A 24,525-nucleotide genomic window follows, 5' to 3' on the forward strand; every position below is an offset into this window, starting at 1 on the left:
TGCTTCTGAGGTTAGAAGTTTCCTTGGATTGGCAGGTTATTATAGGCGTTTTGTGGAAGGGTTCTCAAAGATTGCTACTGCATTAACTGAGTTGACACGCAAGAGTCAGAAATTTGTGTGGTCAGATAAATGTGAGAACAACTTCCAGGACCTGAAGCAGAGATTGATTACAACTCTGATTCTGAGTCTTCCAACAGATCAGGAGAAGTTTGTGATTTATTGTGATGCTTCTCATCTGGGTTTGGGCTGTGTTCTGATGTAATCAGAGAAGGTAATTGCTTATGCTTCTCGTCAGCTGAAGGAGTATGAAAAGAGATATCCCACTCATGATCTAGAGTTGGCGGTTGTGGTATTTGCTTTAAAGATATGGAGGCATTATCTCTACGGAGAGAAGTGTAAGATCTATACAAATCACAAGAGCCTGAAATACTTTTTCACTCAGAAAGATTTGAATATGAGACAAAGGCGTTGGCTGGAGTTGGTAAAAGATTATGATTGTGAGATTTTGTACCATCCAGGAAAGGCCAACGTGGTAGCTGATAATTTAAGCCGGAAGGGTCCGGGACAGATTTATGGTGCGAGACTGATAGCCAGAGAGTTAGCAGATGATATGACCAGAGCTGGTATAGAATTGCTGGTGGGCCAGTTGGCCAATATTACGCTACAGTCTACACTGTTGGAGAGAATCAAGGAGGGTCAGTTGAGTGATCCACAACTGATCAAGAACAGAGAGGATGTTTTGGCTGGAGCATCCTGAGATTATACAGTGTCTGATTTAGGCTTGCTATGGTATAAGGGGCGGATATGTGTTTCGTTGGACACTGCTATGAGGCAAGAGATTCTGTATGAATCTCATACTACACCTTACTCTTTGCATCCAGGCACCACGAAGATGTATCAGGATGTGAGATTGTTGTATTGGTGGCCGGGGATGAAGATGGATATAGTAGAGTATGTGGCTAAGTGCTTGACATGTCAGCAGGTCAAGGCTGAGCATCAGAGGCCAGCAGGGTTATTGCAGCCTCTGGATATCCCAGAGTGGAAGTGGGAAGACATCACGATGTATTTCATGGTGGGCTTACCCAGCACTATTGGTCAGCATGATTCTATTTGGGTGATAGTGGATTGCTACACCAAGTCAGCTCACTTCTTGCCAGTGAGGACTACATATAAAATTGATCAGTATGCAGATCTCTATGTGAGAGAGATCGTGCGCCTTCATGGAGCGCCTAGGTCGATTGTGTCAGATCGGGACCCCACTTTTACTTCCATGTTCTGGGGGAGTTTACAGAAAGCCATGGGTACACAATTGAAGTTTAGTACTGCTTATCATCCTCAAACAGATGGGCAATCTGAGAGGACGATCCAGATATTGGAAGACATGCTACGAGCATGTGTGCTGGACTTTGGTGGATCTTGGAGTAAGTATCTACCTTTGATAGAATTCTCGTACAACAACAGTTATCAGTCTACCATTGGAGTTGCACCTTATGAGATGCTGTATGGTAGGAAATGCAGATCTCCCATTCATTGGGATGAGACAGGTGAAAGGAGATACTTGGGTCCTGAGGCAGTTCAAAGGACCAGTGAGGCCATTGAGAAGATTAGAGCTCGGATGCTCACTTCTCAGAGTAGACAGAAGAGCTATGCAGATCCCAAGCGCATGAACGTGGAGTTCCAAGTGGGAGACTATGTCTTCCTTAGAGTCTCGCCATGGAAAGAGGTGAGAAGGTTTGGGAAGAAGGGCAAGCTGAACCCTAGGTTTGTAGGTCCATTTGAGATCTTGGAGAGGATTGGTCAGGTGGCTTACAGACTAGCCTTGCCTTTGGCGTTGTTAGCCGTGCATAATGTGTTTCATGTTTCAGCTCTTCGGAGGTATGTATCTGATGTGAATCATATTTTGAGCTATGAAAACCTGGAGCTTGAGGCAGATCTCTCCTTTCAGAAGCAGCCAGTCCAGATACTTGACAGAAAGGATAAGGTCCTCAGGAATAAGACGATACCTTTGGTTAAGGTATTGTGGAGGAACAACAAGGTCGAGGAAGTGACCTGAGAGCTAGAATCAGATATGCTGAGTCAGTATCCTGAGCTGTTCAGGTAAATTTCGAGGACGAAATTTCTATAAGGAGGGGATAGTTGTAATGCCCCGAAATCCCTAATACGGTTTAATGACTGGATTAGTAGGCCGGGAGGGCCATAATTGTTTAATTACGCCATTAAATGATAATATGCATGTTTATGTAAATTATATTATAATATGATGTTAAATGCATGCATGTGGGTCCACATTTGATTATTAGGGTGTTTTGGTAATTTGGCCCGTTGAGGGCATATTTGTGTATTTTGGTGCATATTGCGAGTTATGGATGAGATCACATTATTATGGAGATATATTCGAGCTATTCAGCATGAGACAGTCTTATATTGTAAATTAGCAGTTTTGTCATAACGGGGTCATTTATTGGGATATTGAGTAATGGGAATGTTTATTTGATGATAAATTGGGAGGTATTGAGATCAGGAGAAAATTCTGGAAGTTTTGACTATTATGTCCCTGGGGGTGTTTTTGGGACCCCGAGCATTAGGTTTTATTTGAGGTTACTTAAGCTTGAAGTAGCTTGTTAGATAGAACCGTACGTTAGAAAAACACTTTCTCTCTTCCCGTTAGTTCCTTTTACCGTTCGAGGCAATTTCGAAGAAATCTTAAGTTCTAGGAGTCGGAATCAAGCGAGGATCGAGGCATAGCGATCCTATGAAAGATTAGAAGCTTCTTGACCGAAGGATTTAATGAGAAACAACCCAATCAAAGGTAATCTAAGTTTTGAGTTTTTAGAATTTCTAAGCTTAGAATTGGATTTTGTGAATCAATGAGTTTTTGATTCGTTTGAGCCTCGGGATTTGATGGTTTTGGATCATTGGGATGTTTGGGAACTTTGATCTTTGGATTTGGAAGTGTTTATGTATGTTTTTGGAAGGTTTAGGATGAATAAAATCGAGGTTATGGCTGGTTTCTGGGTGGGGGCCGCGACCCAAGCTCGATGAAGCAGCTGGTGGAGTTTGGGCGTGCTGGGTGCCGCGGGACTGGGTAGTGGGCGCTGCGGCCCTTGCTCCTGGTGTGGCTGGGGGCCGCGGTTCAAGCTTCTAGGGTTGCGACTCAGGCAGGGTTTTGAGGTCGTTTGAGTGTTTTGACCTCAGGAACTTGGTTTTAGGCCTCGGGATTGTTCCTACTACCCGGATTAGTGGGGTTCGATATCCCGGAGGCTAGATCTTGGTTTGGGAACCTTTGTTATTTATTTTATTGATGGTGTCCCATATTTGGTTATGACTAGGTGACCGCCAAAGGGCTTAAGGGTTGATCGTTCTCAAGGGTCGTTCTTTTATTCATTCTCGCTCGAATCAGAGGTAAGAAAACTGCACCCCATATGTGACATGCATGGTTAATCATGAGGCATGTTGAATGATTAAATGTGGACATGGATTGATTATTGAATGTTTAGCAAATCTTGCTCACTTGTGTATGGCACTGACTCATTAGTCAGAATTGGCAAATGTGTCAGTATCAACTATGAAGTTGTGACTCATTAGTCAAGTTCGGCAGTGGTAATGGGCACTGGTCACACAGTGCTAACTCATAAGTCAGGGACGGCCTTAGCGTGTTCAACGCAAGCCAACAAAGATTAGATCTAATCGACATCTGCATTAAATGACTCAGAAGAGCATTAATGCCGGACCGACCTCAAGTTCGATGAATACTATAAGTGCTTGTCTAGCCAAAGGCTAGTCACTTAGAGCCACAGTGACTATTTAGTCACATGGTTGTGGGTGTTGAGCCCGTGAGACTTACTCATCAGTCTCTCATCTGTTTAAGTTAGTGACTTACCCATCAGTCACTCATCTGTTTAAGCTAGTGACTTACCCATCAGTCACTCATCTGTTAAGCTAGAGACTTACCCATCAGTCTCTCATTTGTTTAAGTTGGTGACTTGCTTGTCAGTCACTCAGTATGGTTTACCAGAACCTCAAGTGTTAAATCACTCATCTGATTAGAGCTATAAGCTCCTTCATGGTTATTGTAAACACAAAGTGATATTCACTCATCTATTCAGAGCTATAAGTTCTGTATGATTATCATGATCATCATTTGATATTATATGTTTGCATTTGTGTTTTCTTGCTGGGCTTTGGCTCGTGGATGCTATGTGGTGCAAGTAAAGGGAAAGAAAAGCCCACCCACCCTTGAGTGGAGAGCATAGGTGGTGCTGTGTACATATGCGGCCGCTTGACCACCACGGCCAAGGAGTTCTCAGAGGAATTAGGGGGTTTACCCTATTTTTGCCGCTTAGGTCGGCGGGTTGTAAATTTAAACAGTAATGACCATTTTGAGTTGTAAATAACTTGTAAATGTTTTTTAAGGGCCCATGAACAGTTTTATGTTTTAAATAAAATATATCATTTCCTTTTGATTGATTTTCCACCGTAGCCTGTTAATAATACCTAGAAGCACATTTTTAACCAAAGAACTCGGGTAGCGAGTTAAATTTCTGGTTCACCGTAACTGTTCTGGGGTAACCAGGGCGTTACAGTAAAACAAAAAGAAAATGGCCTAAAGTCCTAAAACAACTTGAAAGGCTACGTGTCCTTCTTAGGATGAATACAGTACATATATGTGAGGGAACCTTGAAAAGTAAAAGGATTACTCCTGCACCGCACCACTTCGCTCCGATGCTCTTCGACCTAACCTCCGTACTGAGTTGGGTGAACATTTAGCGAAACAAAATACAACAAAGAGATCATATATTCCATGGCTCATACATTAGGCCCAATCGTAATTTTTTTCTTTTTCTCCTTTCACTTAAACGTTTATATACATATTGCATATATGTGTTATTCTTGATGAAATATATATATTTATCACATATAACTAATATTTATTATAATATATATTATACGAAATGGTATATTACACGTCATAATAGTCAACACTTAGGCATAATATATCTTCTATATAAAAAGTGTGTAGATAACAGAAATTCTTGGTTTTAACGGTTTTTTATTTTTTTAATGTTAACTTTAACAACATATTTTTATATTTAACGTAGTTTGTAAATATCATTTATACTTAAATAAAATAAAATAAATAATTAAAAAAATTAAAATATGATATTTTTGAGATATTTTATAATAATAATTATTTAAAAATAATAAATAATTAAACAAATTAAAATATGATATTTTTGAGATATTTTACAATGATAATTATTTAAAAATAATAAAATCATACATTTTATAACTTAAATAAAATTTAATTAAACTTAAACTCACTTATTAGAATACTATCATATTAAACATACAATATAATCTACTGTCAATTAGCAACAAATTGTTTTTTTTTTTAAAAAAAACTAGCAAGAAACTTAAATTTAAAATTCATGTATAATATTTAATATTACATTAAACATATAATATATAATCTCTTGTTGTCATTTCCAAATTCAAAAACTAGAACAAACATAAACTTAAACAAAAATAAATAAATTATTTAATTAAAATAAGATATTTATTTGAAATTTATATGACATTAATATAAATTTAATAAAAATAATTAATAAATTCTATAAATAAAAAACTAAGGAAACGTACTTTGCATGTTACTTATATCTAGTACATATATATATGTTTAATAATATATATACGCGATACATAATCTTAAAATATATTTTATTTAAATAAACATAATAATTATTATAATAAGAAGTGTATATATATTATTAACTTATCAAGTTCCATTTCAAATTGTTCCTTTTTAAAAAAAAAAAAAAAGAGCCACACCTCAACAAAAATCCAACATTTTTTACCTTCTCCAGGTCACTCGACAGAATTGTCAAAACTGCATATCTTAAATTTTTTTTGCCAGTCGACGCTACTACTCTCCAAGCCAACTTAACTTGACTCAGAAAGTAAGGAACAAATTATAGTGCCCAAAAATTGCACGAGGGCCAAATCAATTATGCCATCGCCCAATCAGAAACTGTAGCCCATTAAACACTAAAGAGACCATCAAACTAAGTCCATAAGAAACTACTCTGAACAACCAAGCCGAGTCTTTGCCCCAAACAAACCTTAGCCCACTCATCAAGAGGAGTGTTGGACTTTGACTACTCTGTAAGCCCAAAAGGCTTTATAGCAACAAAACAAGTCAAAAACGTGGGCAAGGGAGTTGGGTCAATCTATAACTCACCCAAGAGAATAGGTCTTCCTCTTTTTCAGGAGGAAGATCACTTCTCACGCTCACTCCTCAGTGGCTAAGCAACAGACCATTGAAAACTCTATAAAAGCAAGTTTCTGGACCTGAAAGAGAAAAGAGGCATTGGATTCAAAAACTCTCAATCTCTCTCGAATACTGTCAGACCGATCACTTAGATCATCCCTCACCGCCATTCTATGGTGGATTTATTCACTTGTTGTTTACTTTCTTTACATTTTATTTATTCTATACTTAAATTGCTTACTGACTTGACCGTCGGAGTCCCTTTGGCTGGCACCACCTCGGTGTCCCAAGGCTTTTACGGTCTTTCTTCCTTTGTTCTACAGGTTGTCAGTGCCCGCGATCCATCCTTTCCGATCATTGTAGATTTCAGCCTTTACAGCTGTCAACACCCTAGGTCGCGACTTGAGCTATTCTAAGCCGCGACCTAGAGCTTGTAACCTCCCAATATTTCGCCCTTTGCCACAAAAGCGTCCAAACTCTTCCCATTTTGATTTTATAACTTCCATACACCTAATGGGAATTAAAATCACATCTCCAACAACAATATAGCATAATGGCTCATGAAATTCAATTTAGGAATGTGTAACTCTCATTTTACTGGGTGATTTTTTGGAAGTTACAAATGGTTACTGGTTTTGTAAGATATGTAACTCCTAAAAATATATTATAAATTTGGACACACATATTTGTCATACTTATTTGTAACTTTCAAATTATGTTATAGGGTATATACATTTAATTAAACTCTTTATTGAATGCCTTTATAAACTCCATATAATAAAATATTTACACATGAACATGATTATTTTGTTTATATACTTACATATTATAGTGTGAAAATTGGGAGCATCAATCATTACCCTATTACAAAACTTTATAACAGATGTCTTCGACATTAACATGTAACAGTCATTAATTTTCATAAAGAGAAAGAAGGCAATATCTTTTACCGTTTTTATTTTAAAGGTTTATACATTTTTAGACCTTATATTTTGTCTCATTATCTGTTTGGATCCTGTGTTTTGATAAATTACTTTTTAGACCCAATATTTTGTAAAATCGTTAAAATAGAACCCTAAACCCGATTTTAATCAATATTTTTTCAACTAAAATCACAAATAATTTACCAAACTAACAATCCAGATCAAAAATAAAATCATTTGCTTAAAAACTGTATTGTTATATTTAATTTTTTCTTCATCAAAATTGAATTTATGATTCTATTTTAACCATTTTACAAAACATAGGGTCCCAAAAGTAATTTGTCAAAATACAGAATCCAAACATGTAATGGGACAAAACACAAGGTCTATAAATCCTTTTTTAAATGTGTACTCTTCAACATATATTTTTGTGTAAGTGAGTGATACTGCCTTAAAATAACCATTCTTTTGTTGGATACCCAATTTTTAGTGAAGAGACCATTCAATTGAGTGGCAATTATTTATTTATTTTAATTTCATTTCATCCTTTTTCTTAAAATTAAATTAGAAAGAAAGAAAGAAAAAAAAGCCATGTCATTGAATATGTGTACAACTGTATTAGGTTTAAGATTTGGCATGAGAGTGACATTACTTTTTGTTTTGGGTTTATACCCTTTTGAACTATATGTTTTGTTCCATTATCTATTTGGATTCTGTATTTTGACAAATTACTTTTTGGACCCTATGTTTTGTAAAATGGTTAAAATAGAAACCTAAACTCAATTTTGATGAAGAAAAAATTGAATAAAACAACACAGTTTTTAAGCAGAATAATTTTATTTTTGTTCTGAATTGTTAGTTTGGTAAATTATTTTTTATTTTAGTTGAGAAAACCTTGACCAAAATCAGATTTAGGGTTCTATTTAAATTATTTTATAAAACATAGAGTCCAAAAAATAATTTGTTAAACCACAGAGTCCAAACAGGTAATGAGAAAAAATACAGGGTCCAAAAAAGTATAATCCCTCTTGTTATCACATTCAAACTTATTTTGTGGATGCTTTTATTTTACATGTCACATTTTTTAGATTATGTCAGTTAGTAGTTTGATGTATCGGATTTTATCTTTATATGCTTCTCAAAAAGAATTTTGTGGCCATTTTCAATTATGGTTTTCGTTAAGATTGTATTTTTTCTGTTTTGGACATATGTAGCTTGTGCGCCTTATTGTTTGGTTCTGTTTTGAACATGTGTAAGAGAAGATAGAGTATATTATTTTTTTTATTTAAATTTATTTTTTAACCTTATTTTTGTTTTGCTCTTATAAAACTATCATTTTTTTTTATTAAAAAAAACTATTATTTTTTCAATAAAATTATTGTTAATATTTTTTTTTTCTATATTAGGTACATTCTAAAAATTAGTGAACTAAGTCAAGAGCCATGGCTTGGAACTTTTTATTTTAAACTTTATTTTTAATTCAAACATGAGATTTCATCTTTGTAAGGAGATGGTAATACCACTGGACTATACTTATGACCATGATTTTTTCTTTTCTTTATGAATGTAAAGTTTTTTTTTCTCTTTATCCTTATGCTTTCGTTACATCATAGAGTTTACTACAAAAAGATTTTGTGAAAGAAAAAATAGAAAAATAAAAAAAAATTCTAAATTATAGTACTTAAGTTTTATTTATTTATTTTTGTTTAAATTCAACAAAAGAAAATGAAATTCTTTTTATTTATTTTTCACCAAAAATTTGAAATCCAAATAAGGTTAGTTTGGATATAACTTGCCTTGTAATCTCAAATCCAATTTGATTTTGAGTACAATCCTTTCAAAAAAAAAAAACTTCATTCAGTATAAAGGATCCTTATAACTTATCCCGCATTAAACATGGGGAAAAAAAAATTATGAAGCTTTTTATATATGGAAGAAAAATAATTGTGATTTTAATTTAAAAATAATTGGAAGAATGTGTACCTTATCTCTTCTATATAAAAAATATGTAAATAACAGAAATTTTTTATTTTATCAATTTTTTATTTTTTTCTATTAACTTTAACAGAATATTTTTATATTTAACAAAATATTCTTATATTTAACAAAAACATGACTTAAACTTCTTAAATAAATAAATAATTAAACAAATTAAAATATGATATTTTTGAGATATTTACAATGATAATTATTTAAAAATAATAAAATCATATATTTTATAACTTAAATAAAATTTAATTAAACTTAAATTTAATATTATATTAAACATATAATATATAATATTTTGTTGTCACTACCAAATTAAAAAACTAGAACAAACATAAACTTAAACAAAAATAAATAAATTAAAATATGATATTTTAAGATATTTTATGATAATTTAAATAATTAAATTATATTTATTTAAAAATAATAAAGACATATATCATTTTTTTTATCTTATAAATTTGTCGGATAGTTTATATTTTATCAAGTGATTGGAACTATTTTTCTTCATCAAATTCATCAAAGGACATTGTGAGATACATTAGAAACCATAAATAGTTGATGTATGTATATTATTATCTACACTATGACTTTTTCTATTCTTATTTTATTTCTATTATTAATTTCTTTTTAAATATTATTGTATTATATATATATCATGTAACTATGTAAATATATATATGTCAAAGTTGTGTTTAGATGTCATATATGTAGAGATTATTGATATAAATATTTATATAAACTATAAAACTTTAATTCATTCCATTATAGATATATATATTTTAAAAACAGAGAATCAATTTTTATTAAAATTATAGACAATGTTTACAACTTTAAAACTAAGCAAACGTGCATTACACGTTGCTTTTACCTAGTACTAAAATATATAAGAAAAAGAAGATTACTTTTCTTTTCAAAATTTTAAAATAAATTTAATATTAAAATATAGTCAATTATTAATTAACTAAAAGCATCAAACAAATTTTAAAAGAAATAATTCACCACTTTTTTTGACAAAAAATAATTCACCATTCATCCTCCTCTTTAATTAAAGATTTTTTTTCTATGTTTTAGTATTTATTTAAAATTTTCATTATAAAATAGAATTATTTTATATTGTAAAAGAAAAGAAAAAGTAAAAGTAAAAAATTGTTACTTGTTATTAATTAAATTTTTAATTTTGTAAGGATTTAATTATTATTTTTAGAATTTTTTTTATAAAAGGGCTATTATTTGGTAGCAATCAAAGTTCGGGGGTCAAAATTGCTAATTATTCTACACAAGGCAGTGCCACATCAACAGGCAAAATATCACATCATCAATCTGTTAGCTACCTAGGACGAAATCTAACATAAGTCTCATATTTCAGTAACGTGCATAATTTAGGGGGCATTTTTAACATCGCGAATCATTCGGGGGCACGATTATATAATAGTCATAGTTCGAAGGGTAAAAATGCTATTTATTCTCTTTTTTTTTTTTAAAAAAAACCCTACATGTGGGGAAAAAAATCAAGAGGCACATTGTAGAATTGTCTTACAATTAAATGGTTAATGTCCACATTTATTTACAAAAATACTAATAATAGGTACTAACAAAAAAAATCACAAACAAGTAAAAGTTACAAAAACACAATCAACTCATATGGAAAAAAAATATTTTCATACACTTTATTAGAATGTACAAGTAAAAGTTATTGCTTTTAAAATTAGAACAACACATCAATAAACTAATTACAAATTTGGTCACAATTTTGTTTTCAATTCCAATCAACACTAATCTTACTCAAAATCCAAGGAAGGAAAATGTGACTAGAATAAAATGTTACAATTCAAAGGTGGAAGATGTGAGAATGGAGGACTTGCAAGACTTGACCTCCAATTCTTAAACATGGATATGGATGTCTTGTTGTTTGTCACTAAGAAGTTCAACTCCAGCAACCTTTACCTCGTTATTGTTTGGTTGTCGTCGAGAGTACAAAACGATTGATAAGACATTAATGAGAACTTAATTGACCTTTCAAGAACAAGAATTGCCTTTTCCAGTTAATCCAAAATACTATAATTTACCACCAATAACGACCCTTGATCAACTGTAAAAGATATTGGCTAAACCCAGTTAGAAGTGGTATATGTTGGGACGAAGATAATTGTGGTTAGTATGAGCGTTGGTCATAAAGCATTGACTCATCAGTCAAGGGCGGCAATAGCACTGAGCGCTGGTCGTTTTGATTAGGCTAACCAAAAGTACCAGGTACGCTTAAACAGAGGATAGGACTAATGGATATGAGGTGACTTATTAGTCCCATATCCTAGCATTGACTTATTAGTCAAGAACGACCTTAGCACGTTGAGTGTTGGTCAATGCATTATACGCTTAAACAAAGGATATGACTAAGGGATTCGGGGGTGACTTATTAGTCCCATATCCTAGCATTGACGTATTAATCAAGAACGACCTTAGCACGTGGAGTGGTGGTCAGCGCCAGGTACGCTTATACAGAGGATAAGGCTAAGGGACTCGGGGTGACTTATTAGTCCCATATCCTAGTATTGACTTATTAGTCAAGGGTGCCATTAGCATGGTGAGTGTTGGTCGTAAAACATTGACTTATTAGTCAATGACGACATTAGCACGGTGAGTGCTGGTTGTAAAGCATTGACTTATTAGTCAAGGACGACATTAACACACTGAGTGATGGTCGTAAGACATTGATTTATTAGTCAAACATGGCGATAGCGCGTTGAGCGCTGGTCCATATGATTTAGCCTAACCAGGAGCGCATTATACGTTTGACCGACCTATTGGTCGAGGAAAACTCAGCGACAGGTACGCTAGATCAACTCCAAAACTGGTTATACAGAGGAAATGGCAAAGGGCCCCAGGATGACTCATTAGTCCCATATCCTAGGGCATTGAGCCAGTATGATTTCATAATCATGTAATTTGGGCATTGAGCCCCGATATGATTCATTGATCATTTATCAAGGGCAATTGGTCTCATATGACATTGTAGTCATTTATATGAATGTTATGCATGCATGAGTAGGGTTATTACTGCTAGGCATGCTTGTTATAATTTGGATATATGTTGTTAACTGCTTATGAGCATGTTTAAGTTTTCTTGCTGAACCTTGGCTCACGGGTGCTATGTGGTGCAGGTAAAGGGAAAAGAAAGCTGGACCATCCTTGAGTTGGAGAGCTTAGGTGACGATGTATACATATGCGGCTGCTCGACCACCATGGCCGAGGGTTTAAAGAGGAACTAGGGTCAAACTCTACTTTTCTGCTTAGGTCGGCAGGTTGTAACTCTTTTATTTTAATTAACCTTTCAAATGTATTTTGGGATCCCATGTATACAGTAAACGTTTGTAACTTTGACAAAAAAATTTAACCCTAAAGCGTTAATCATGTTTAGTTACACGATTATGCCCAAATGACTCATTTAGCAAGTTTAACACTATTTAAAATACACAGTGTAACGGTCCCTGGGTAGTAGGGCATTACATTACCGGTTTTTATCACTAGGAATGTTGACTTCAATCTTTTAAGAATACCTTAGCATTTTGGTAGAAGCTTTGTAGTGTTTTCACTAAGGTAAAGTTCAAACCCAAAATGTACTTTACTTTATGCACTAATATCGTTTGGCTTAAGAATTGAGGAAGTATTTAACCAAGTGGGGGAAAACGTTGATTGGTTAAATACATGGTGAACTTGGTTAGGCACGAAGAGGTGCAAAAACCATAACGGTTTGACAAAAGTCAACGCATGAGAGTTAACTTTCAGTATAAGCATTTATAAATCATATTTTTTCCTCCAAAGTGTTTCTTTGGAGTATATGAGAGTACCCAAAAAGTTTGGGAGCATTTGGGGATGTTTTGAGACAAATTTTGGAGCGTCAAAACAGAGGCGTCGTGTCGCAAGACCAAAATTTCATAGACCAGACGATGTCGCCTGGTGCTAGGCGACGCGTCACCTAGGCTGCCTGTACAGGTCCGTACAATGATGTGTTTTTGGCTCCAAAATTCAAATTAAAATGTTCTAATCTCATTGGTTGAGTCTAATGAGATTCCTATACTATTTAAATGGTTCATTTGAGTTAATTGATGACTTGATCACTCACCTCTCTCTCTCTCTATAAAGAACTCTCTCTCTAGCTTTCAAGATTACTATTTTTCTCCAAAATCTTCATCAAGAAAGCTTGACTTGTATGAAGGATCAAGACTTGTGAATCTCAATCTCATTCCATTGTAGTCGCTTCAAGAAATTCCAAGGAGAAAGCTAGCAATAGAGATTTTCGGACAACAAATCTACATTTGTGTCAAGCCTTGTCATTTTTGTGTTTCACATAAAATCATAGCTTTGTAATTTTATGTTTGAAGGTTGTTCTCCAAGAAAAGTCCACTCTATACTTTGATTCTTTTGTGTTTATGTAATTTTGTATTATATACCTATATAGTTAGATTACTTGTTGTTTTATGCTTTAAGTTGTAATATAAAACAAGGTTGATTAAGCCTAATCTCCAATAACTAAGGATGATGAATGATAAATTTGATTAAACGAACTCCAAATGTCATGAGTTGTGTTGTATTCAACGATCTGACCCATCATAGCAGGGGTGAGAGATTAGCATATCAAACTCATAACTAACCAATTGCAGCGTTCCCATGTGACAAATTCAAGATTAGGTTGGAGAAGTTGTGCATCTAAGAACCGAGGAGAGATGGGAGATGCTTTATTTATTTTATTAACTTCATTTTGCTTCTATAATATTACTATAATCATATTCCATTAATATAATTGTGTTACTACTTTCATTTTGTATTCATTAAAAAAATTTATCTTTATTTTGCGAGCTATATAAAAAACGAGCATCTCTACTACTATAGCCACAAAATTAGCTTGATCGCCCTTTGTCTGACCACATACTAGCGTGACGTTTTTTAACTTTTGATGCTAGAGATGTTGCCTTCTCTTTATTTTTTTTAAATAATAATATTTTAAAATGAATTACGTACTTTTGACAACCAATAATATTGCTACCATTAGAGATGTTCTTAGCCACGGACTCAAAAACCATGACTACAAACTTTTATCCATCCGTTTTTATACTTTATTTTTAGCACTACGGATTCTATCTTAGAGTTTTTTTTTTACTTGTTATTCTTTAATTAGTCTATAATAATAGAAAAGGAATAACATGATGTGCTTATTTGATCTTTTTATTGTTATGGAAGGGGATCCTACTCATTATTTTATGCTAATAAACTTTTTCTTTTATTTTAAAAGCAAATCTTTGCCTTCTCATTATTCTTAATATCTTAACAATTCTGGATAAATCTCAATACAAAAAAAAAATAATGTGTAAACTTTATAGTAAATATTGGGGGCTTTCCAGCTTTGGCAACATCGTGTAAAGCACATATTAGTAGCAAAACATCATTTGACTAACTATTTTGGACCATTGAAAATGTCTATAATTCAATAGACCCAATATTTATTATTTATTAGCAGTCATTAATCACGATCATAAAAAAAAACAAGAAATAAATCGCAATTTTGTTCCTATATAAATAGGATATTAATTAGTTAGTTCTTTGCCAAAAAAAAAACAAAGAGAATATTGAATAGATTATCATGAAAAATTATTTGTGTCCTCACAAAAAGAGAAAAAAAAAAACTTAAAAATGGGAACAAAACTGTAAAAAAAGAAAGTTGACGTGCACGTCTCTCATTGGTTCTTTTCCTAATCCCACGTTGAATTTCTCATACCTCCCATTTTGTAGGGTTTTCCTTTTCTCTCCCTATCTCTCCCTCCCTCCCTCTCTCTTTCTCTACTTCCGTCGTTCTAACTTTCCCGCCGGTCGGTGTATTTTCTCGGAAATTTTTTCGAAATTTTCCGATTGGATTCCCGACCGCTCTTGTTTTGCGGGAAAGAGATTCAAATTTTCCGACCGGCTTCCATCCTTATTGTTTTGACGGTTTTGTTCGTTGAAATCGCTGTATCTGAGAACCGAAACAAGCACAGGTTGTTTCGGACGAGGATAAGTAGAAAGAAAGAGGTCTTCTTGGATTTGGTGAGTATCGTTGTATCGTGAAGGTTTGTTTTGTGTTTCGCTATGTTTATTTGCCGAGAAAATGGAGGAATCGCGATGGGAAAACGTTATTTTTATTTGTTGTCTTTATTTTGTTGTTGTTGTTGTTTTTTATAATTGAATAAGAACATGTTGTGTTAGCTGAAACTGGAACAGTTTGGCAATAAATGTTTTGAGCTGCAAATTTTATTGGAAACTTAAATTGAAGCTGACATGTTTGAAAATTGTTAATTTTAATTGGTTATATTAAATTTCTTTGGCAGAAATAATAATAAATTGGTTCCTTAGCACTCCTCTTTTGATAATATGTGTCTCACAGGGAGGTATAGAGATTGATAATGGTTCTTTGTTGTAGAGATACTTTGTTGAAAATTGGTGAAGATGGCTAGTCAAGGCGGCGGTTCTCGTAAAAGTCTGTCTATGTCAAACTCATCATTGCATGGGAAGAAAAAATCCTCTGAGAACGGAGGACCAGATACTGCACGGAAATCCTTTCAATCTTCCAAGTCTATGTAAGTATAAATTTACTGAATCTCAATATGCATCTTATGATTTGGACCATTTGATTTTAATGTCAATTCACAATACTTTTTATTGTTTAAAACATTTGCTATGGTTACTGTGCTATTGAACTTAGATAATGCCTTGACTTTCTATGAAATAAGGTCGAAAGTTGTAGGGATACTATTGTAGAAGAAGAATAACAATTGCCTGTCTCATTCATTTCTTAGTTTTGTTGTTAGAACTTAGAACTTAGAAAGAGAGGAGAAATTTATGATTTTGTATCTGGCAATAGGGGATTAACAGGAGAGCGTACCGTAAAAAGATTGAGGTTGTCCAAGGCTCTGACAATACCTGAAAGTACAACCGTTTCTGAGGCTTGCCGTCGAATGGCTGCTCGTAGAGTTGATGCTTTGTTGTTAACTGATTCTAATGCATTGCTTTGTGGAATTCTTACAGACAAGGTATGTTATAGAGATGGAATTATTTGCTGAGAAAAGCACAAAGAAAGAAAGATAGAAGCACATGTATGATGCCTTTAATGGGCTAATTTATTATCTGTTCTGTCATATTGTTGAAGGATATAGCAACAAGAGTTATAGCTCGTGAGATGAATCTTGAGGAAACTCCTGTTTCAAAAGTCATGACGAGGAACCCCACTTTTGTTCTTTCTGATACTCATGCTGTAGAAGCTCTACAGAAGATGGTACAAGGTTGGTAACACTTTCAGAGACTTTTACTATCTGGCATATCGAACTCTTTTCTGTCTTCGCCTTTTAATTCATTTACCGATTCCTCTTTCTACAGGGAAATTTAGACATTTGCCTGTGGTGGAGAATGGAGAGGTCATTGCGTTGCTTGACATAGCAAAGTGCTTGTATGATGCTATTGCTCGCATGGAAAGGGCAGCTGAAAAAGGAAAGGCTATTGCAGCTGCTGTTGAAGGTGTTGAAAAGCATTGGGGCACCACTATTTCTGGTTGGTAGAGTTTTCCCAACCTAGTTCATTTTGTATGAAGATAGTATTATCTAGTGTTTCTTGGACTTAGCAGGGTAGACTTTTATTTTATTGTTTATGTTTTAATTGTATTTAGTTGTGTAGTAGCGTCATGCTGTTTTATTGGATTTGCAGGTCCAAATACGTTTATTGAAACACTTCGTGACCGCATGTTTAGACCATCTTTGTCTACAATCATTGCAGAGAATTCAAAGTAGGTAATATTTCTTTATTTATCCATTAATTGCATATGTTTTGGTGTAAAATCATCCAAATTATTTGTCTAACAGCAAGTTGATTCGTACAGGGTTGCAACAGTTGCGCCAACAGATACAGTTTTAACAGCAGCAAAAAAGATGCTTGAACTGCGATTAAGCTCTGCCGTTGTGACTGTTGACAATAAACCACGCGGAATTCTTACGTAAGTCTCCTGTTAACAAATTCCTACTTTCTCTTGGTCCCAGAGAAAAAAATTATTAATGTTATTTTATTTATTAGATAAAATTTCTTTAAGTAATGAATTGCAATTTCATTTGAATTTATTAGTTCAAAGGATATCCTGATGCGGGTAATTTCCCAAAATCTTCCTCCAGACTCAACTCTTGTAGAAAAGGTATTTTTCTCCCGAAGCATGAGACTTTGTTATGTGGCCTAATTTTCGTGTGTGCAAGTACATGTATGGTTTGTGAAAATAATAGTAGTTTCTCGACTCTGAAACTGCTGAAGTATGAATTATTCTCTGGGCATGTGTGCAAGAGTGTGCACGTGGGGAACAATAATAAGAAATAATCTAATTCTTTAGCTGCATGCTTTTGATCTGACTATCAGGTAATGACTCCAAATCCAGAATGTGCTACGGTTGATACGCCAATTGTTGATGCACTGCATACCATGCATGATGGGAAATTTTTGCACCTTCCTGTGCTGGATAGAGGTAGCATATGGATTCACCAACGATTCCATTCCTTTTGATATTCTTGTTCTTTTTTTTTTGGTGTGTTATCATAGTATCTGATATCATTTACTTTTGGAGGCAGATGGGAATGTAGTTGCCGTTGTCGACGTAATTCACATCACACATGCAGCTGTCGCCACTGTAAGACAAATCTTTATCTTTCTTGACTAAATATTGTTTAACCATAGTGTTCATTGCAATTCATGTTCAATATTGCATCGACTTTGTATAGAGCAGTCCCAAAACCCACTGCATGCAGTCATGCTGTCAGCTAAAAGAGATAAAACTTATCTACCAAGAGATGCAATTTATATGAATCTGTTTTTTTTTTTTTTTTTTTCTGTTTCTCCTCTCTTTCTTGTTGTAAGGGCTCAACCATCTAGAGGTTAATTATATGATTAGGCGATTATAGGCTTGAGTTTTGGAGTACACTAGACTATTTTCTTGTAGTTTTATAAGCTGCCATAACTAGAATGGTTTTTCTAGCTCAGTATTAGGCTTCTAGTAATTTCTACTTTACAAAGAAAATAGTAGGGAGATAAAATTCTGCTTGTGGTTTCTGATATCATTTACTTTTGGAAGCAGATGTGAATGGAGTCGTTGTTTTTGACGTAATTGTGTTGTCTTAAAATGTGGAAACAATTTTCATTGGTATCAATTATTATGCTTTTAGGTGCTTATATCATACTTTATATATAGGTTGGAGGTACTGCTGGAGTTAATAATGAGGCTGCAAGCACTATGATGCAGAAGTTTTGGGATTCTGCCATGGCCTCCAATGATGATGACGAAGAAACTAGAAGGTTTTTTTATAACTTCATTTACATTCAATTGAAGCTATGCCAACCTTGTATTCTGGTGTTGCCCCCTAGATATATTTGGATACTAACATATTTTATTATCATCACAGTGAAGGTTCCTTGAAACTTGCTTCTGATGGAACAGATACAGGGAGACCTTTTCCCTATACTCTATCAGGACTGTCTAATACTTTTGCATTTAAAATCCAAGATAAGAAGGGCCGAATGCATAGGTTTACTTGTGGTATGTCATTCTTAGTCTTATAACCCTTAAAACCGCAGTCAAATGACAATATCTATATTATTTTATTACACACATGAGACGCCACTGTATTTTCACTTGTATGCCTTCTGTCACAATGAGTCTGAGCTTTTGGGACAAGGCCTTAATTATTGATGTTTCTGAATGTTTATGGGTTGTTACTTCTGGATTAAGATACTAGGAGCTTGACAGACCTTATAACTTCAATAATTCAGAGAGTGGGTGAAGACATTGACCGCCACAACCTGCCTCAAATTATGGTATATCATCGGCCACAATGTTACCTCTTAGCATTTTGAGCACTATAAGCCCTTACATTTTACTAATCGATGATCTACAATGTGTAGTACGAAGATGAAGACCACGATAAAGTTATACTGGCATCGGATAATGATCTTACAGCAGCTGTGGATCATGCAAGGCAAGCTGGTTGGAAGGTATTATTGATTTGTCTAACTCTTGTTTAGAAGGAGGAAACTATGGATTTCAATTAGTTCGGTCATAGTAGAAGTTAGTTAACTAAACTAGCTATGAATATAATGAAACCTGACATCTAGTTATGAACTTTGAAGGGTTTGAAGCTGCATTTAGACTATTCAGGAACACACGATCGTCAGAGAAGTTCTGGTTCAGGAAATTTGGAGTATGCTCATGCCGATTCAGCTTGGGCATCCGCATACAGTACTGTTGCAGCTGGCGCTGCTCTAGTTGCCGGGTTGGGTATTTTAGCATATTTGAAGAGATCTGGTAACTAATACAGCTAAATGTTTTTCTTCCCAAAAAAAAAAAGCTAATTTGTTTTCACTCGCTATTTGTTGACTTGCCTAGTGCAAAATAATACTTTTCCCTGAGATCGGACCATAATTTGGCCGGGAGGGCACAGCTTGTGCTTCATATGATTTTTCTGTACAACTACTGTATACGAAGAAAATACTTCTACTTATTCATCTTGGATGCTTTTTATTGCATAATTTTGCACGTTTGTCTTTCTTAGTGATTTTTCTTTTCTTCTTAGTCAAATATTGGAGGCTGTAAGTTGAATGAGGTGCTCTCCATGTAACGTAGAATTTGTTTGTTTGTAAACTTTGTATTCTTTTAGTTCGTGTTTGGTGAGCAGGATTGAAGACAAGGATTGGATTAAACAATCCTTATCTGGTGTTTGGTGATGGCAAGTCCCAGTATGTAATTGGACAAGTTTTACAAAGTTTGAGTACTTGAATGGTAGCTAACAAAGAAATAAATAATCTCTTTGCCTCTCAATTTATGCCAAAACCGCAAATCTTTCAAAACTGAGAGCTAATTTTTTAAAATTTTATTTTGTCTTGTCATTTTACTCTTCATGGAGTACTCATTTCTTATTGTCATCTTCTAAATTTGTCTGGAGTTTCCATAAGATTTTTCTTTCTATAGGTTTTATGTCGATTGTTTGGGTAGTAATTTTACTTTTATGTGTGTGCAGATTCAACAAACTGTATTCAGGGTGTACAAAAGGAAAGTTTGAGGGAATTTTTTTCTTGGTGGGGCAAAAAATAAAAATTTAATTCTAAAATTGTATTTGTAATGTTCATTTTTTATTTATTCATTATTCGTCACAAATAAAAGAAAACGATTTATATATATATATATATTTTCATTACTTATATATTTTAATGTCCATTATTTACTCTGTTGGAATCGAAATCCAATCATCCATTCCATGCCAAAAGGACCTAAACCATTACGAGTGTCATCTTTTTTCAATTTGGATCAAGTGAGTGCACACGTGCAAATACGTGTATATCAGTAACATAGACTTTGGTCCTTAACAAGAAAAACCCAACTCTGTAGCTTTTGAATATTATCAAACATTTAGTCAAAACACTAGAAAGGTTGCTATGCTATGCACACTGCGTGTAAGAAGATTGTGCAAATTCTAGTTCCCCATCCCGTGTGGGGCCCACGCAGACAGACTGTGTGGGGGCATTAGATGTAGGGCCGAGATCGCTCGCACAGCTAGTCCTGTCCTGTAACAAAGTCCCAAATTCGATATTTTGTTTGTAGTCATAAGAGAGAGTGTGAATAGTGAATCTAGTTGAAAAGGAAGGAAAATGAAGTAACACATTAAACCATATTGCCACCTGTTTTCTTTCTTCTCTGGCTAGCTCTTTATTATGGGATTAAGATTAGCCATCCAATGAAGATTGTGTTATGTTGTGTTGTTTAATTCATTTGAGTTAGTGAGTGAGTGAGTGAGAGTGAGACCTGGCACAACACAAGGCAGCCACTACAACCACAAAAACAAAAGCCCACGCCACATAGTGACACACCCCACATCATTAGGTCCATCCCATCTCAGAATCCAGCCACAATTTTCTCTTCCTCTGTCGGTTTGTGGACCCTACGTTGGCCTTAGCCTTTGCCTACTTCACTTAATATATTAAATTCTTCAAATCATTTCCTCTTTTCAATTTTCCCCAACTTTGCTTTAAACAATCCTTTTCTTTTTCCTGAAAATAAAAATTAGGTACAGGCTTTTGACTCTTTTGTTCACTAAATACAGTTATAGTACCAGAATAGGCCACATTCTTTATTACATTAGCCATCAACTATAGTCTATAAGGCATATGCATAACTATAACGAATAATAATTTTTTTTGAGTAAAGTGGAGTGAATACGTGGTTTACCATGATGATGAATAGATCATATTATTAATTAAGGCGTAAATAAAGGCAACATGTCTCTCAAATAGTCTCCTTTTCACATTGCATTATTCACCATTTAGTCAAATAGTTTATATATTTGTTTATAATAATAACAAACATAAGTCTATTGTATGTGATACCAAATCTCATTTTCTTTAATGTTGTTCACATGCAGTCCATTGATTGCATTTTCTTAGTATTTGTATTAATTAATTAATTAATGAATATTTACGGCGAAAGTTCTCAAATTATTACGTTTGTAGCATTTAAGTACTTAAGTTATTTTTTTGTCGGTGAAAATACATTTTATCTATATTTTATTGCAGTTATTTATTTTACAGCTAAATTCACCATGTAATGTTAAATTTGTTTATAAACTTGGTACTTTGCTGCATATGAGTACTTTCATCACAAATATTCATTTAATTTAGTTGGAACTGACAACTGTAACAAAACACGAACGTAATATATTTTCACCAGCATAATAATAACTTGAATACTTAAATACTACAAACGTAATAATTTAAGTACTTTTGTAGCAAACATCCCATTAATTAATAATGATATGCCCTTGATTAAACAAGTATCTTAATTTGGTATCTAGTTAGGAATATTGGTTGATAATTATTATATACTGATATGCCACTAGCGACAATGATGGTGTATCTAATCTTCGTGACTACTATGGTATTGGTATGGCAGGAGGTATGATATGGTGAGCTCTCAAACATATATACTTGACTTGAATATTATTGATGTTTAAATCATGGGAAACTTTACACAATATTCAATCACGGGTTTTTGTTCTTTTGCTACAAAAATATTCTATTTCACAAAATAATTCAAACCCTTGAATTTATATATATAATTATAATTAATATATGGATAAAATGTACTCTTTCATGAATTTGTTATGTGTATATTTACATAATAAAGTGTATAATTATTTTATTTTGTATAATCTTGTGTATGTATATATATTTATACGAAATTACATTCAAATATGTAAAATTACTTGCATAGTTCCCAGGTAAAGCTCTCTTGATCTTTCTCGTTCTGGAAGTCAACATGTACGTTTTATGATATCACTCATACAGAAGAAGATTATATTCAAAACCTATAAATTTACGTATATAATTTTTTTTTTTATATATTATCAATGCAACCTCTCAACAATATAAGTCTAAAGAGTATAAATTTATTAAATCAAGTCTTGATTTTTTTAAAATTTTATTTTTGGTTTTAGTCTTAAAAATGTTATTAAAATATGATATAGGATTACTTTCGATAGATTTTGCAAAATAAAAGATTATCAATAGTATTTTTAAAAATAAATATTAGATCTGATATTTAGATAAAAACACATAAAATTAAATAATATATATTTTTATTAATCTTCCAAAGTACGTAATTTTTTGTTTTCCAAAATATAATTTTACTCTGTACTTCTAAGGATATTGGCTTGGAAAAATACTCAAAAAAATTTAATTGTTACACTTTAATACTCAATATTTTTTTAATAGTAATAATATATAAATTAAAATTTTATTGCAACTATAAGTACTGTTCGTTAGGTATTAATGTGTCACATTTTTTTGGTGTAATTTAGATGCTACATGTTACATTTTTATTGGTCTAATTAAGATACCGCATAAATACTTAATGAGTAATTAATGACTAAGTGACAATATCAATGTTGCACCAAAATATGAGATTTATGTATTATTACTATAAATTTTTTTGAATACAGAGGTATAATAATAAAAAAAAAAATATTAGTATTTTGACTGCCAATAAACCTTCTTTTATTGGAGACTTGAAGATGTAGAGCAAATAAAAACTGATTTTCTGCCATATATAAGCATGTGATATCATGATATATTAATTTTTTTTTCCTAAAAATACAAATTAGATTAATTAGAACAAGTATGTAGCATAAAAGGACAAAAGGAAGAAATGTGGTAGGTTATAGACAATTGGCATTTGGCATGAAATGCCTTGTTTCGTTAGTATTTTCAGTGGAAATTTTGTTATTTTATGGAAAGGTCAGACAAGAGCCTTAATTATACGAGTGCCAGCACCACCACAAGTGCCACCATGAATAATAGCAACAAATTAAAATAAATGAATAATGACCAACTGCTATAACAAAATTACAAACCAATATAAGGCATTTCATGCCAAATAGAGAAAATAGAGAAAACAATGGATAATTTTAACATATTCGAATCAATATAAGACTAACTTTTTTTTTTTGGATAAATATATATGACTAACTTTAGTTCGGGATCGATGAGGTTTCAATAAAATATTTATGTTTGTATACATGAGAATAAAGGTATATTTTGGTGCAAATTCTACTCTGAACTACAAAATTATATTCCAATATATTAAGGGCAAAATTGGAGGGAGGGTTCTTTATCCACTCGAAGAGTGGATTAAATATAATTTTGTTAATGCAGTTGAAATGTATTTGAATTATAATTTTGTACAAGGGAATTTGCTTATTTGACCTTCTATGTTTTTGCAAAATATCATTTTGGTACCATCTTTTTTCAATAATGATATATGATATTTTGTATTTTAAAATTATACATATTTGGTACCCTAGACTCAGATTTTATTAATAAAATTTTGTCAATATGACCAAACTGCTATCAGTTATATGTAATTAAGTAATTAAATTTGAATTTGTAACTCATACAATTGATAGCAATTTGATTAAATTAGTAAAATTTTATTAATTAAATTTGAGTTTAAGTATCAAATATGTACGATTTTAAAATATAAGATGCTAAATATATATGATTTCAAAATATAAAGTATTAAATAAGTATTATTGTAAATACCTAATACCAAAATGATTTACAAAGACACATGATACCACATGGTTACATATCATTTTGTACAATTAAACGCTTAATTAATATAATAGTAAGGGATAGGTTGGGGCGCCGGCTCCCCTTATTATTAATCTTTTTTTGGGGGGAATGTTTTATATGTAAATTTTATATTATTTTTCAATATTTACTCCCACTAATATGACTATAATATTT

General features: G+C 33.0%; 1 protein-coding gene across 3 annotated transcripts; it reads left to right on the top strand.

The window, feature by feature from the left end:
• Positions 1–14,920: 14,920 nt before the first annotated feature.
• Positions 14,921–20,429, top strand: LOC133830043 (CBS domain-containing protein CBSCBSPB1). 3 transcript variants are annotated; one of them, XM_062259943.1, is made up of 16 exons: positions 14,921–15,278; positions 15,629–15,785; positions 16,070–16,238; positions 16,355–16,487; positions 16,582–16,752; positions 16,906–16,984; positions 17,078–17,191; positions 17,317–17,383; positions 17,599–17,704; positions 17,808–17,866; positions 18,425–18,528; positions 18,636–18,769; positions 18,962–19,047; positions 19,135–19,224; positions 19,360–19,534; positions 20,247–20,429. In XM_062259943.1, the coding sequence occupies exons 2-16, from the start codon at positions 15,655–15,657 to the stop codon at positions 20,318–20,320; spliced, it is 1,692 nt and encodes a 563-aa protein (XP_062115927.1). In that variant the 5' UTR covers positions 14,921–15,278; positions 15,629–15,654; the 3' UTR covers positions 20,321–20,429. The 3 variants fall into 3 exon arrangements, with proteins under 3 accessions (XP_062115927.1, XP_062115926.1, XP_062115928.1); XM_062259942.1 differs by having other exon boundaries at positions 14,924–15,255; XM_062259944.1 differs by lacking the exon at positions 20,247–20,429 and having other exon boundaries at positions 14,930–15,255; positions 19,360–19,758.
• Positions 20,430–24,525: the final 4,096 nt, after the last annotated feature.

This window comes from Humulus lupulus, chromosome 4, assembly GCF_963169125.1.
Source record: "Humulus lupulus chromosome 4, drHumLupu1.1, whole genome shotgun sequence".
Classification (NCBI taxonomy): Eukaryota; Viridiplantae; Streptophyta; class Magnoliopsida; order Rosales; family Cannabaceae; genus Humulus; species Humulus lupulus.